Raw genomic sequence first — 13949 nt, 5'->3', positions numbered from 1 at the left:
GTCAGCAAATGAACAAGAGACAATTCCACCTGTACGAAGCCAAGGAGGAAAGAAGGGCAAAGCCCTCCCCATTCCATTGCCTTCTTGTCTCTTGTTTCGATCAAGGATTGGACGGATGCAAGCAGCAGTTAGATTAAAGCTTACAGCGTCCATTTGCTTCCCCAGAAGCTCCTGAACTCGTTGCAGTCGTAACTTGAAGCTGGAGAGGTTCACTGTCATGGCGACATCAAAAGATTGAAGCTTGTAGGTACTGCAGACTTCTGCTCGTATAATAATTCTGCGCCATCCCTGTTGATGTTAGGAGCTATCGACGAGGGTGTGATTAGCCAGAGAGAGAGGCAAGGCGACAACGACAGCAGACGATGGTGAAGAAAGAAGAATCCAATATGGTCACAACAGAGTCCTTCCGTGTTCACAGAAGAGAACAATATGACAGGAACTCTTGAGATGAATGGTCAGTTTGCTCGACCACAACTGTTACCATGTGAATGTCCATTCCATGAAGAAGATAGTGACACTGTCTTCTTTCAATAATAATTGTAGCATTGCTACTCTTCAGAGACAGGTCCATTTGATGAGATTGATTCTGGGAACGAGGGATTCATTTCTTCTGTCAATATAGTAGTAGATTGCAGTTCACGTTAGAGTAGTTTCACTCCCCAATCTATCATCCTTATCAACTACATTTACCAGCAGAGGATAATACGCACTGTTGACACCAATTAATTCTCCTCAGTAGTAGAAATAGTTGTATTTTCATTTCGATCAGCAGCCATCATAGTCCAAACATATTTTAACACCAAAAACAAATGGTAGCATACTGAGCATCAAAATAAGTTGAGACACAAACATACTTGTGAACATCCAATTGTTTTGCATTAATTACCACACTATTCTTCCCAAAATACAAAAAGATTGCAAGTCCACATCCAAAACACATGCTTGATAGCTCCAAGAGAAGGCAGACAAGGGATGTTCTACAGAGACCAGCGCATCACCTGACCGGATTCATCATATGCTGTTCCACTTGAGCCATGGAGGCACTGCCCGTCGCCATGCCGAGCTAATTCTAGCATGCCGGAAATCTGACCATCACCAACCTCAGCCACTCTACCCACCCCGCCGGCAATGTGTTGGATATTCTGAGGGTTAGGCCTGCCTCCATGACCAATGAAACCCCATGATCTTGTCATGCAATTATCTGATACGGTCGACCGAGCCATTGGGGTGCCGTCCAAGCAACTGCTTGCCGAGATAGTCGGAACCTGGTTCCTGGCAGTGTTGTGATTCCATGGCTGGGTTGACAGAAGAGAGAGAGCACAGCTGGAGTCTGAGGCTCCTGAGAGACAATCACGGAGCGGAGGTTTAGTGATGGAGTAGAGGGGCCCCTCTAGATGTCCATGCATACAAGGATGAGCCCCATGCACCACGGCTCCACTTGATAGAGGGTATAAGACTCCCAGACAGTGGTTGCCAGCCACCCAATCACCAGGCGCAATGGTCGGCCAAACATCTCGTGTGGTAGTTGAAAACCTCGGGCAGCTAAAATCAACTGGAAAGCTTCTGGCTCTGCCAAGTTCTTCTATAACACAATAAATCAAACATTTTGATGAAACATGCCGTCCTAGAAATCTAATAAAACTTATTACAAACATGTAAATGTGATGAAAAAAAAAAAGATGTTTCAGACCATGGAAGGATGGTGTATGATGACAGTGGCGTGATGCAAATGGCCCAGGAGGTGGTGGCTTCCTTCGACGTTCATTATGGCCTGCCAGCCGTCTGCGGCAACTGCGTTTTCCTTGGTCAAATTCAGGTAATTGGTGAAACCTAGGTTTTGGAATCACAGAGTAACAATTTATTAATAACTTGGTGGACTGGCTAATCCCTAGCTCACAAAACCAGTACAATGAAATGAAAATGAAACAACAAAAGATGATGAAGTGAGAATACATACCAAAATCTTGGAAGTAAGAGAACAATTTTGTATTTTTGTTCTTAATGGTGGTTACAGGTTCAACTTATAGATAATTAGTTAAGAGTTGGAGTTAATGATCATCACAAGTTTCGAGTTTCCTTGGATCAAGTTAAATGTTATCCAAATGATATTCCTCACAATAATCCTATCAAATTATAAATTCATGTCAACAAAGAGCTAGTTAAGATGTTCAGTTCACAATTGATGGTTTGATAGTCAGTCCATTAGTGAAATTATGGCTTAAACCATTAGCGAAGGCACACCGGGTGCAGCCAAAAACAAATACGACAGAGCTTGATAGAACATATATGATTAACCGACACAGAACAATTAATGCAGTATAGGATCTTAAAAAAATCTTTTTAGGAGACTCATAAAATATTCATAGTTATAACAGATCACATGTGCAGCTTTACAGACACTCTGCAGGTTGTTGAAATTTTCTCATTCACCAGCAATTAATTTTAGATTGTTGAAAATTATGATCACCAGCGATTTATATACCACCAATTTATTTTAGATCACCAGGTTGTTGAAAATTATGATAGGACCAAAGTTTCTAAGGTCAAAGGTTCAATTAGTATGAAAATAGGTTTCGGTACACATTGTTAACATATTTTGTATTCTCTCAGCCAGTAAAGTTACTTCATAAATTTAAGAATTGTGTAGTATGTCGTCTACTAATCGGTTGGCAAAGTGTGAAGAAAGAGAGAAATCACATGCAAGTGCAGCCCTTTCTCAAATAGTGGTAATAAGGAACTACTAACTCAAAATCAGACCAAATAGAAGAAGAAGAAGAAGAAACCAAGACAGAAGTTTAAAAAAAAACTATATTGAACTTATAGAAAAAAAAAGAGAGAAAAACACTTATAATATCTTAAACTACTCTTAGACTTAAGCCCTATAGGCCTGAACACTTGAGACTTGGATGCATCTGCACATGCATATGTCATCTATTTATAAGTATAGAATAACAATTTAAATCAAGCGACTCTTGTCTCTAAAGCTCAATCTAATCAACTTATTTAAAAGATAAAAGATAAAAATCTTAAAATTCTCTAAAATATAATACTTTAAATCTTAACACAAAGATCAAACGGTGAAAGAACTAATGTAATCTGTCTCACTATTTCTGTATCATTTTCCTTAGTGTCTTGACTATTGACAAAGTCATGTACATATGCACTTCAGTGACCCTTTATCTTTTTTTTTTCTTGTTAAAAAAGAAAAGGTGCAAATATGATCCATTTGCATTTATAAAATGAAAAATAAAACGTGATCAAGATAAACTATAAGCTAGTGAAACACATGAAGATAAGCAACATACTGTGGAGGGCATTATTCACTATGGAAGAAAAGAAAAGGATTCCAAAGTCCTATCGAACTTGAAGTAATTTCACATACAGGTGATCTACATGCACCGAAGAGTCAAAACAATGTCAAAACACAATCTTACAGAAAACAAACTCAATGTAGAGAGAGTATTTTCTGTGACTCAAACCCTGACATTGGAGTCAGGGAGCAACCATTCTGTGCCTAGAAGACCCACACACAATCTCACAAGGAATGTAAGACTTAACAGTATAATATTCCTACAAGGCAGAATCTCTATGAACCGACACATCATAAAACAATGATATCAGACTTATGAGGCTCTATAAAGCTTGAATCCATTAATAGACTTCTTTAACAAGGTCATGTGTCAAATTTAGGAGCTGTACATAGCAATCCTTTGAAAAGATAAGAACAGGATTCGGATGGAATTAGAATGCTCTTACATGCCAAAAGTTAGCACAGTTTCAGTCAAACAAACTTCCAATCCTTCACCATCACAACCATAAACAGCAATACTAGTCAAGTGCAGAAAAAAAAAAGGATGGACATGATCAAACTTGGCCATTTTATTTCATAATTCAGAGATTTGCAAAACCAAGCTTCTAAGCTCATAAAGAAAGAATTAGAAGTTAATAGTAGAAAACTAAAATAAAGCAAATTCAGAAGAGATAAAATAATCGATTGAATCTTCCACTGCCAATAGGTAGCATGAATGTCGTTCTCAATACATGTTCCTCCATCATAACATTATTTGCATCTATAGGAGCAAGTCAATCGATGGATCATTTCTCTGGGATACCCCGTCAACCCAAGGTTCCTCCAACATGAATCTCTCTGCCAGTTATGATTTACCACCAGCCCAATAATTTTCAAGAGATGAAGATCAATATGAAAAGATAACCTAAAGTTCCTCCGACATGAATCTCTCTGTCAGTTATGATTTACTACCAGCCCAATAATTTTCAAGAGAAGAAGATCAATATGAGAAGAGCCACATGAACCAAATCTCAGAAAACAACAGTTATTAATGCAACAATGACATCCTGAGACAAAATATAGCAGCAATTAAATTGTCAGTATGACATAATTCTTAAATCCAATCACCAAGAAGAGTAGATTCATGTAGCAGAATTTGCTCCAAAGATCATTTTGCAATGTATTTATAGATGATTAAGCTATCAAGCAGAAGTTGCACATAAGTCCACTTTAAAACCAACAAGGAGAGGCTGCATCCAAGTCTCTTCAAAACCAATAATTAACATGGTACATAAATTAAGACATTGATTTGTTACAAACTCAAAAGTTAAAGTTCCTCCACAACACTTCCATAGTTTATAATTAAAAAAAATCATTTACAAATTGAATCAGAAATAGAAGATAAAAATGAGTGGTTCAACCATTATAAAAAATGTCTTAAACCCCACAGACCAGCATCAAATTAGCTAGACTAACAACTATCATAATACACTTTGATGCCAAGATTAAATATGTAGAACTCCACAAGAACAAAGTACCATGGCATCACATGTGCTTTAATTTCCTATCATGCAAATAATAGAAACAGCAAATAAATGAAACAAAAAAAAAGCCAGGCAGGGCCAATGCTAAGAATATTTTGTCAACTAAAAGCAGCAACAGAAACCCTACAGCCCTTTTTTCTTCTACTTGTTCATTTTTTCTTTATCTTATAATTCTTTCACATTAGATCAACCGCATCATTAAACAAAAAAGAACATAATTATATTGGGATATCAGACTATGCTGTAAAAAATAAGGTAAAAGGAAATAAATTATAACCAGGAAAGCAAAGAAAACAAATCCAAGAACTATAAATTACAGAACATATATAGTAATATCAAAATATATTCTAATAATATGTTAAAATTAAGAAATTATTAGTAAGGCTGCAAAAGATGAAACACCCAAAAACATTCATGAACACACAGTTGAACTACATCCAAAATATTTGTCCAACATCAACCTGCCAAAGACAACTTGTAAATTGAAGTAAAGACAGTAAAAAAGGAAAATAAATAAAATGTCTCCACAAAACAACTTAAAAAGATTTCATCAGGTCTAAAGTAAGCTCACAATAGACTTCTACCACTTTTCCCCAAAAAACAAAGTCAGCATCTTCCTACCTAAACTTCACAATAAAATTAAACCTAGATATAGAAATGAAGAACAAAAAAGATCAAAACTTTTTTTCAGCCTCCAATACCTTGGAGAACGAAAAAATAAAAAAGGAAAGGGAATAGCTTGAATCAAAACAAACCTGCTGCACTGCTGGCAAAATCTCTGCTCCAAGCCTGCAACAGTCACTTTTGGTGCCTTTGAATGCATCCCACAGACCTTATGCTTACAGTAATAAGTTTTCGCCCCAGTGAGATCCACCTTGCAGCCATCTACCTGACACCTTGGAGGCTGCTGCAGCCCACCCTTCACAACCCCTCTCATTTTCTTCGTCGGTGGAGGCGGTGGCGCCGCCACAGAAGCCGGAGCCAGGGCATCCTTGGAGGAGTTCCCACCACCATCCTCAAAGTAGATCTTTTTCCCGAACTTGAGCCCATGGAGGGAGTCGCTGGAGCCAGAGGAGGCCCCGGAGACCCCAACCGAGCTGGAACCCATCTCCATTGCTGGAACCCCCTCCAACAGTCCTTGCATGGAGTCCGACACCCGAGAGGAACCAAAAGGGTCGATGGGATTCTATAGAGGATAGGTCTCACGAGTCCCTGCGGGGTAAAAGAAGGGACCCTGGTTCTTCTGCTACGTCATAAAGCTGCCAACTGCCATCTTAAGCTACCACTGTACAGCACTGTGATAAATCTGGCAAACATATCCAGTGGGAGCAATGAAAAGTAAGAGATTGTGATGGTTTGATAGCTAAGAAATGTGGAATCTTTAATTGAAATAAGCATTGCTTGGTCTTCCAAGAGAGCATTGCTTGAGTGGACGGGTGGCCTTGGAAAAAGCAGTATTTAAGCAGATCTCTGTACTTTTCTGCTTTGAAAAGATGGGTTTTTTCCGCCTCTCACATTCTTTCCTCTCGCAGAATGTACCTCAAACAGCTCTTGATTGATGGAGACTTCTGGCTTTTTTTTTTCCTACTTCTTACTGCCTCGGGAAGTGACGGCAAATCTAGCAAGCAAATGAATAGATTTGCTGGGGAGTTTCAAGTCTCAACTTCACCCGTTTGCGCATGAACAAGGTCCGGCCGGTACTGAGAAGGACTGAGCTAATCCAGCGCTGCTACAAGTCTTAGTCTGGGATTGGGTCTTTGAAATCAGTACGTCAGTTCTTCACCATGGCGCGATGCCTGGGCAAGGTGTGCTGAGGCGTCGATGTGCTTGATCTGGAACGAACTCGAAGGTAGAACAAGAGCAGCGGTACTTCGACTTCCGGTAATGATGCTGGTCGTGGTGTTACCCAACAGAAGGTACAGGAAAAGGATCGGTGATCATAGTACAAAGACTCTTGCCTAAATAGGAGAGCGACCACTGGATCGAAACTTGAAGAACATGGAGGACGACTGTTGCCAAGAAGAAGGCGGAGGAGCAAAATTAATGCGCAGGAATTCTGTGGCATCCTTATCCTAATTAAACGAATTGTTTTCATGATCAATATTCGTATTTGTTATTGTTGTGATCATACTGCTCTTAAAAATACCCAAATGGTTAGGAAAATAAAAGAGGGGATAAACTCTTCCCCAAAAGGCTGCTCAATTAAGATTATATTCATTGAGTTTTCATTGGCTTAGATATTCAGATTCTGCAGTACTTTATTGTTGATAATTCTTCACAGTCATAAAAATATCTACATATTAATCTCATAGTTGAAAATATTTATACAGATTCTTTTTTTTTTTTTTACAAAGATAAAAGATGAAGATGAAATTTGAGCATAGGATCTTATGGTAAATTATCAAAAAAAATTATCAATTAATATTTTTAATATATTAGATAAGATTTCAAATGAGTCACGATAAATATATATGATATTATATACAAATAATTCACTCACATGTATTGATGAATCTTTATGTCGTGACTGATGTGTCAGCTAAGTCCAATTCCAAATGCGCAAGGTTGCTCACGATGATGCTCGGATGGTGAAAATGAGCGTTGGGTTCCAGCCTTATCTCCCAAATGCAATTTTTTCTCTTGGTGAGTGGTTTATTTTTTCATTGTCGAGCTCCTGCACATATACTGAGGTTAAGTTAGAGTTGAGTGAAATAAGAAAAAATTGAGTGTTCAAAGTCCACTGCATTAGTTTGGGTGGTTATTTTTTTACCTGCAAGGGGGTGGTCGATCGTACATGGTCCTTTAATGACTGTAAACTCAACTCCTTGGAAGGATGGATTATACCTTATGGACGAGCGCCGATCAACCCATATAGGTTAGCGCCATGCGGCATTGTCCTAAGTTTTACGAAGCAATTCCATGGTGTTCAGCGACGAGCAAAGTGGCTTGTATCTTGTGGATGAGCAACAATCGATCCATATAGGTCGACGTCGTGCGATATCATCCTAAGTTTTCCGAAATGATGTGTTCGACGTTGAACAACGCGGAGGTTATGGTTGTCTAGTTCGAAGTATCATGTCGTGTCAGCGTGGAGATCCCTTGTTGACCTTGTCGCAATCCCTGTTGGCTGCCACGTGGATGTGCTGAAATGCGCCATATCAACCAGCACCGAGTCCATCTACATATTTGAAAGTAAAAAAGACGTGAGCCAATTGCATCGATTGATTACTTTCGACGGTAGCGTCAGTGGCATTCGGCAAATAAAGAGCTGAATGACATTTATGTCACATCTCGACCGTCCGTTCTTATCAGGCCCATTTTATGGCCGCTGAGAGGCGGCCGAGATGGGCTTTTGCTCAAACGATATATGTCAAGGTTTGGCCGAAACTTGGGCTGACATTGAGCCGGCTCCGGAGTCACGGCCCACCTATCGAACGATCGTGATCGACGTAAGCAGAGGTTTCGCGGATCGGACGGCGGTGGTTCTATGGGTCCCGGTGGAGAAAACCGCTGGCCCATCACCATTCACGCGCCCTCGACTCGACCGCCCCGCTCCGCTTCTTCGCTCCGGAGGCCATTAAATATAAAAGCCCCGTAACCGGGCATTACTCGCCGGCATCATCGAAGCCCAGCCCCGATATACACTCGACTTGAGGGGGCGATCTCTTCGTTCCCCTGTTACTTCTCGTCGCCCTCCCCTTGTGGTTCCAGCTACGAATCTGGGGTTGTGTTCTCAAGGGAACGCCTCCGATCTGGCTTTGATCGGATCCCCCGGCCCTGCGATCTCTCATCTCCGTGGCCCTCTGGAGCTTCTGGATCGATCGCCTAGGTGCGCAGATCTCGACTTCTTTACTGTTTTGTCTCGATCCGATCGGAGACCGGAAGTGGAATCCTAAGGCCGATCCGCAATGCATGCGTGTTTGCGGCGTGAGGCCGATTCATAGATCAGACTCTTGTTGGTTGTTAGTCAGGTTCAAATCATTGGTTGACACGAAATGGATCGATCGCTTACCATTTTATCAAATTAGACGAAATTTCAATCGTGCACATACGTTCTTTTAGTTCCACTAATGCCGGACATTATTATTCTGCAGTCTGAAACGTTGCAGCAGCTGATCTTTATTACTCATCAGAAGTGGAATCGGGCACTAACTAATCCTTTTTGCTAGTTTTAAAAAACCTGATCTTCTGTAAAAAGGCCTTCGTGGAGATTAGGTATTGAAGTTTTGTTGCAGAATTTCCTATTTGTTTTTGCTTTATTTTGTTTTAAGGTTTAGACCTGATGCAACTCCTTTCACGACAGAAGTAAGCATACTTAGAAGATTAGATTGGTAACACCCTTAATCATTCCAATCATGTGGATGTTCAAGCCATTCACGGGCAAAGAACCTGTTGGTCTTGAAGGCCGAACAATTGATGTTGGTAATGTAAAGGTCCATGTTCGGAATGTCATAGCACAAGGGGGGTTTTCCTGTGTCTACATTGCCCTTGATCCTGCACAATCATCTAAACAGTATGCCCTGAAACATATGATTTGCAATGATGCCGAGTCATCAGATCTTGTCATGAAGGAGATCTCTGTGATGAAGCTGCTCAGAGGGCACCCTAATGTTGTTACCCTCATTGCGCACACCATACTAGACATGGGCTGGAGGAAGGAGGCATTGCTTGTAATGGAGTACTGTGAGAAGTCTCTGGTTACTGTGCTAGGAAACAGAGGAGCTGGATACTTCGAGGAGAAACAGATCCTCTTGATATTTAGAGATGTTTGCAATGCAATTTATGCCATGCATTCCCAATCACCACCAATTGCCCACAGGTATTCTGATACATCAAATAATTTAGATGTTTTATTCTTCCTACCATAACAATGTTGTGTCAATGCATTAGCTACATGTTGTATCGTATCTAATTATTAAGTTTGATTGTTTGTTATGGAGTTTGAAGTAAATTGTCTAAATCTATGAATTAGCTGGTGATATTCTTACCTTCTTACTGATTTAAGACTTGGATAGAAGTTCTTTGTGGCTATTTGTGATATAATGGTGTCTATGCAGCAGCTTTTTCCCCTCTGTCAAAGTAGTCGAGTGGCTGCATTGTTGTTTATTTTGTCTTGCCTTGTTGACAGCATCAGTTTGAACGTAACCTACAAAGATAAAAAGAAAGTGCTTCACCATCGACTGTTAAGCCACATCATTTCCTCAAAGTGATCAGTATTTTTGTCTTTTAAATTTCACTCTGCTTAAAATTTCTCATGCCAAGTATGTTGTCTATTGAGCTCTGCAGGGATTTGAAAGCTGAAAATGTGCTGCTAGCTCCTGGTGGAGCTTGGAAGTTATGCGACTTTGGCAGCACTTCTACCAATCATAAATGCTTTGACAAGCCTGAGGAGATGGGAATTGAAGAAGACATTATCAGGAAGCACACAACTCCTGCATATAGAGCCCCTGAGGTTTAATCAAAGAATTGCTTTGATTAAATTATTGAGAAGAATATGTTTTATGTTTAACGAAGAAAATGGTTTTGATTATTATTCTTTTACCTGATACAGATGTGGGACCTTTTCAGAAAGGAAGTTTTATGTGAGAAAGTGGACATCTGGGTTAGTAATTTAAACTGAAATCCCTTGCCTTTGTCATTTACAGCTTCTCCTTCTCCCACACATAATGCTCTCATCTTTCATCCTACAATAATTTTTTTTTTTTTTGCTAAACTAATGATATTATGTCTGCAAAGTTAAAATTCTCTATATATCACCTTTTTTATCACCTTATCATAGCTACCACACACTAAATTAAGCAACTTCTTCATTTGGGTGATTTGACCAATTAGTGTAACTATTGTACTTCAATATTTTTGCTCAGTATATAAATGCTTTTGCAATTAAGGTCTTGCTTGTCTCCACTTATTTTCATGTCTGGTCTCTGCTTAATTTTTACTCTTTTTGGTTTTAATTAGGTTAATATTTGAAGTCCTCTGTTACTCATAGTCTCATAAGTTTGATAAGAGTCTAGGGTCTAACTTTGTTGCTGGATTTTTCCCTGAAATATATAGAAGTTAAATGCCTTCTATTCCAAAAAAAATTTTGGAAACAAAGTGTTTGCACTTACCACCACCCTCCTCCCTCATGCACCAAAAAATAAACTAAAAAAATATCAAACATATTTCGTGAACATCTCCCAAAATTTTTAAGCCAAAACCATAACTGTTGTTGAGTTGTTCCAGTTGTGCTTAATAGAGATGGTTAATTTTCATTTACTGTCTCCCACAAGTATGGAAACTGAATCTTAACCCTTACAATATCCCCACTCTCACAAACAATAGCATCATGACACTTTGACACAACAAGAGAGGTCAACTGCTGCTCGTTTGATTTCCGAAATCTCACTCTCGCTTTCGTCATTGCCCTCACTGTCAGCACTATTAGCATCAAGATGCTCTGAGCTTATCCTATTAACTCCCCATGTATATAGGAGTATGATAAAGCTTATGTTCACATCTTTCAGGCTCTTGGATGCCTTCTATATCGAATCTGTTATTTCAAATCTGCATTTGACGGTGAATCAAAACTTCAAGTCCTGAATGGAAACTATCGCATCCCCGACTTACCAAAGTACAGTGCTTCTATGACCGGCCTGATCAAGGACATGCTCGAAGCTTCTCCAAACGCCAGACCAGATATCATGCAGGCAAGGGCTTTGCTTGATTGGTCATTCATCTCCATGAAACTAGGTTAGTTTTAGATTGTTGCATATGCAACAGCCTTAGAGCTGCAGTAGATCTTAAATTCCTATTACTGATTGTGTATCCATCTGGCAGGTTTGGTTTCGTGTCAATGAACTGCTTCCTGAAGAGTTGCAGAAGCATTTACCTGATGGCTGTGCTGAAGCTGTTGCCATGCATCGATCTCGTTCAGATTCACAAGATCAAGGTAAGAACGTGCTCCAAATTCTTTTAGCTACTGTTTCCTTGTTTGTGAGTGAATTATGATTATGAATTATAAATGAGTGAAGGGACCAGTTATATTGATATTGTGATTGTACTTTATATATTATTTCGCTGGAAAATCTCTTGGGAGAAGGAAGATCTTCCTAAAGCAAACACTGATATGCTTGTTTGCTTCCAGAAAAATCCTTTTAAGAAAACTTCTTTGTATTTCAAGGACAACCTCACTTTTGTTTTTCTTAATTAAACCGTTTGAGAACTTGAAGGAAAAAGTCTACTTGTTTTTTATTCGCTAACATTTTTTGGATGCTATAGAAAAGTTCTATTTGCACAATGTTTTTCTACATTCCAAATAAATAAAATGAATTTATACTGTTTAAAAAGACCTCTTTTCCTTATGTAATGATTCCTTGAAGAACAGATACCAGCTTTCTTTGAATTTATAGATTTTATCTACACATGTAGTGATTCTTAATTATGATGATAATGGTGATTTGAAAATGGTCTGCAGAAGTCTCAAGAAAGACTTCTTTGACGCATCGAAGGAGCCCACCACCGCCACCTTCCTCACAAGAATCTGAGGATACGCAACACTCTGGACCGTCTCAAGATGCTTCATGGGAAGGGGGGCCCATCGGTGCATTTTGGTCCACCCAACATGCGAAGGATTCAGCGGTTATAGATAATAAGAGATCTTTCTTTAATGAACCAGTCAAACAAGCAGTGTCAAAGCAGAATCACGGTACCATTATAAGCAAAGATAGCCCTCCAAGGGAAAGCCATGCCCATCCCCGACAGCCAGGAAGGATTGAACGGGGAAACCCTGCTGATGAGGACTTTGAGAAAATGAAGCATTGTTCCCAGAGGCCAAAGGTGTTGTACCCTGAGGAGAAACCAGCTTTTGAAAATGAAACATTCAATACTTTCGTGGCTGATTTTGATGTCAGCAAGTTGAACTCGAGGAATATTGTTAGTGACAACAAATCAAGGAAAGAAGATCTGGAAGCAGAAGTCGGTAAGCTAAAAGAACAGCTGAAGCAAGCCAACTTGGAGAAAGTAGATATGACATCCAAATATGAAAAGTTATCTGCCATCTGTCGCTCTCAGCGACAAGAGATACAGGAGCTGAAGAGTGCTCTTTCGGCACTAAGCCCATCACTACCAAGCAAAGATAGGTCAAAGAGTCACAACCATCCTGGAAGCTTGGAGTCTGCAGCTCTTGTACATATTTCAGCAATAACTTGTTTTGTAACGTTAGATGTTGTTTGAAACTTTGCATGCCAGCTTCCCAGTTTGTTGATTCATACTAACCCCTCATCATGATGCCTGTGCTTTTGCAGCCAAGGGACAAGATGGAAGGAAGTGTATGGGACCTTCAGCAAGGAATGATGTCGAACTCTTCTGCATCATCACACAGACCAGAGCTGAAGACATGGAATGCTTTCCATGGAGAACCCAAAATTCAGGCTGCACCAAGAAGCAACCATCCTATATCTTCTGGAGCAACCAATGTCCCTCAAAATGTTACGCCTGCTGCAGAGCACTCCAGACATCGGTGGGGCTTTGATATGGAAAATTTTGCTGATCCATCTGGTCCACAAGCATCCAGGATTTCTGCCGAAGGAATTACTTCCCAGAGGTTTAACGGTGGGGCAACAAAGAAAACAGAATCTGAGCAGCCTGCCGGATGGGCCGGGTTTTGATTTGCCTTCCGAAAATAATCTCGAGCTAATGCATAGTGTCGACATGATATGATACTCTCGCATGGTTTGCACGACAGCAATGAGCAAGGGAACTCATATTTTGTACCGCCTGTCATGTTGCTTGTGGGTAAAGGTTCGATGAAGGGGATATCATTGGCGAATCAAGCTTAGGGTTCTTTCTGCCCTTCAGCGTATCCTGTGGAGGGGAACTGCATTTTGCTAGGGAAGATGATTTCTCTTCTTCGGGAGTTAAATTCTGGTAAAAGGTGTTTGCTGTCCGTTTGATGTTGTGTTAAATTGATTGTTTGTGCTTCAGCATTCTCTTATAGAGGCCATGATACTGACTCTCGTCTTCTTCTAGCCTTTCCCGCTACATAATTTTCCGTTGGTACTTTTATCATAGTCAGATATCTCAATCAACCAGTTCAGGGTGTCCATCATTGGACTTACCAACCTGAGGTTATTATT

General features: G+C 39.9%; 2 protein-coding genes across 4 annotated transcripts; one reads left to right on the top strand and one right to left on the bottom strand.

Moving 5' to 3' along the window:
- Positions 1 to 851: 851 nt before the first annotated feature.
- LOC135643190 (squamosa promoter-binding-like protein 17) lies at positions 852 to 6873 on the bottom strand. Of its 2 annotated transcripts, none has more exons than XM_065159871.1 (3): positions 5589 to 6873; positions 1691 to 1830; positions 852 to 1579 (listed from the first exon to the last, which is right to left on the bottom strand). In XM_065159871.1, the coding sequence occupies exons 1-3, from the start codon at positions 5975 to 5977 to the stop codon at positions 978 to 980; spliced, it is 1131 nt and encodes a 376-aa protein (XP_065015943.1). In that variant the 5' UTR covers positions 5978 to 6873; the 3' UTR covers positions 852 to 977. The 2 variants fall into 2 exon arrangements, with proteins under 2 accessions (XP_065015943.1, XP_065015941.1); XM_065159869.1 differs by having other exon boundaries at positions 852 to 1582; positions 5589 to 6871.
- Positions 6874 to 8439: 1566 nt separating this feature from the next.
- LOC103990880 (uncharacterized) lies at positions 8440 to 13829 on the top strand. 2 transcript variants are annotated; one of them, XM_018829104.2, is made up of 9 exons: positions 8440 to 8662; positions 8928 to 9048; positions 9140 to 9652; positions 10120 to 10285; positions 10385 to 10435; positions 11340 to 11522; positions 11653 to 11764; positions 12290 to 12999; positions 13119 to 13829. In XM_018829104.2, exons 3-9 carry the CDS (start codon positions 9189 to 9191, stop codon positions 13479 to 13481), a joined length of 2049 nt encoding a protein of 682 aa, XP_018684649.2. In that variant the 5' UTR covers positions 8440 to 8662; positions 8928 to 9048; positions 9140 to 9188; the 3' UTR covers positions 13482 to 13829. The 2 variants fall into 2 exon arrangements, with proteins under 2 accessions (XP_018684649.2, XP_009408443.3); XM_009410168.3 differs by having other exon boundaries at positions 9137 to 9652.
- The last annotated feature ends 120 nt before the right edge of the window (positions 13830 to 13949 follow it).

Source organism: Musa acuminata, chromosome BXJ3-7 (genome assembly GCF_036884655.1).
Source record: "Musa acuminata AAA Group cultivar baxijiao chromosome BXJ3-7, Cavendish_Baxijiao_AAA, whole genome shotgun sequence".
NCBI lineage: Eukaryota > Viridiplantae > Streptophyta > Magnoliopsida > Zingiberales > Musaceae > Musa > Musa acuminata.
Note: the sequence above shows the minus strand (reverse complement) of the source record. Positions and strands in the feature narration are given on the sequence as shown.

Coding starts and splice junctions, on each gene's coding strand:
- LOC135643190 (XM_065159869.1), bottom strand. CDS start 5,977: ATGCAAGGACTGTTGGAGGGGGTTCCAGCAATGGAGATGGGTTCCAGC. Junction 1,831..5,588: donor TTTTGCCAGCAGTGCAGCAG/GTTTGTTTTGAT, acceptor TCCAAAACCTAG/GTTTCACCAATTACCTGAAT. Junction 1,583..1,690: donor TCATACACCATCCTTCCATG/GTCTGAAACATC, acceptor ATTGTGTTATAG/AAGAACTTGGCAGAGCCAGA.
- LOC103990880 (XM_018829104.2), top strand. CDS start 9,189: ATGTGGATGTTCAAGCCATTCACGGGCAAAGAACCTGTTGGTCTTGAA. Junction 11,523..11,652: donor CCAGACCAGATATCATGCAG/GCAAGGGCTTTG, acceptor TCCATCTGGCAG/GTTTGGTTTCGTGTCAATGA. Junction 11,765..12,289: donor TTCAGATTCACAAGATCAAG/GTAAGAACGTGC, acceptor AATGGTCTGCAG/AAGTCTCAAGAAAGACTTCT.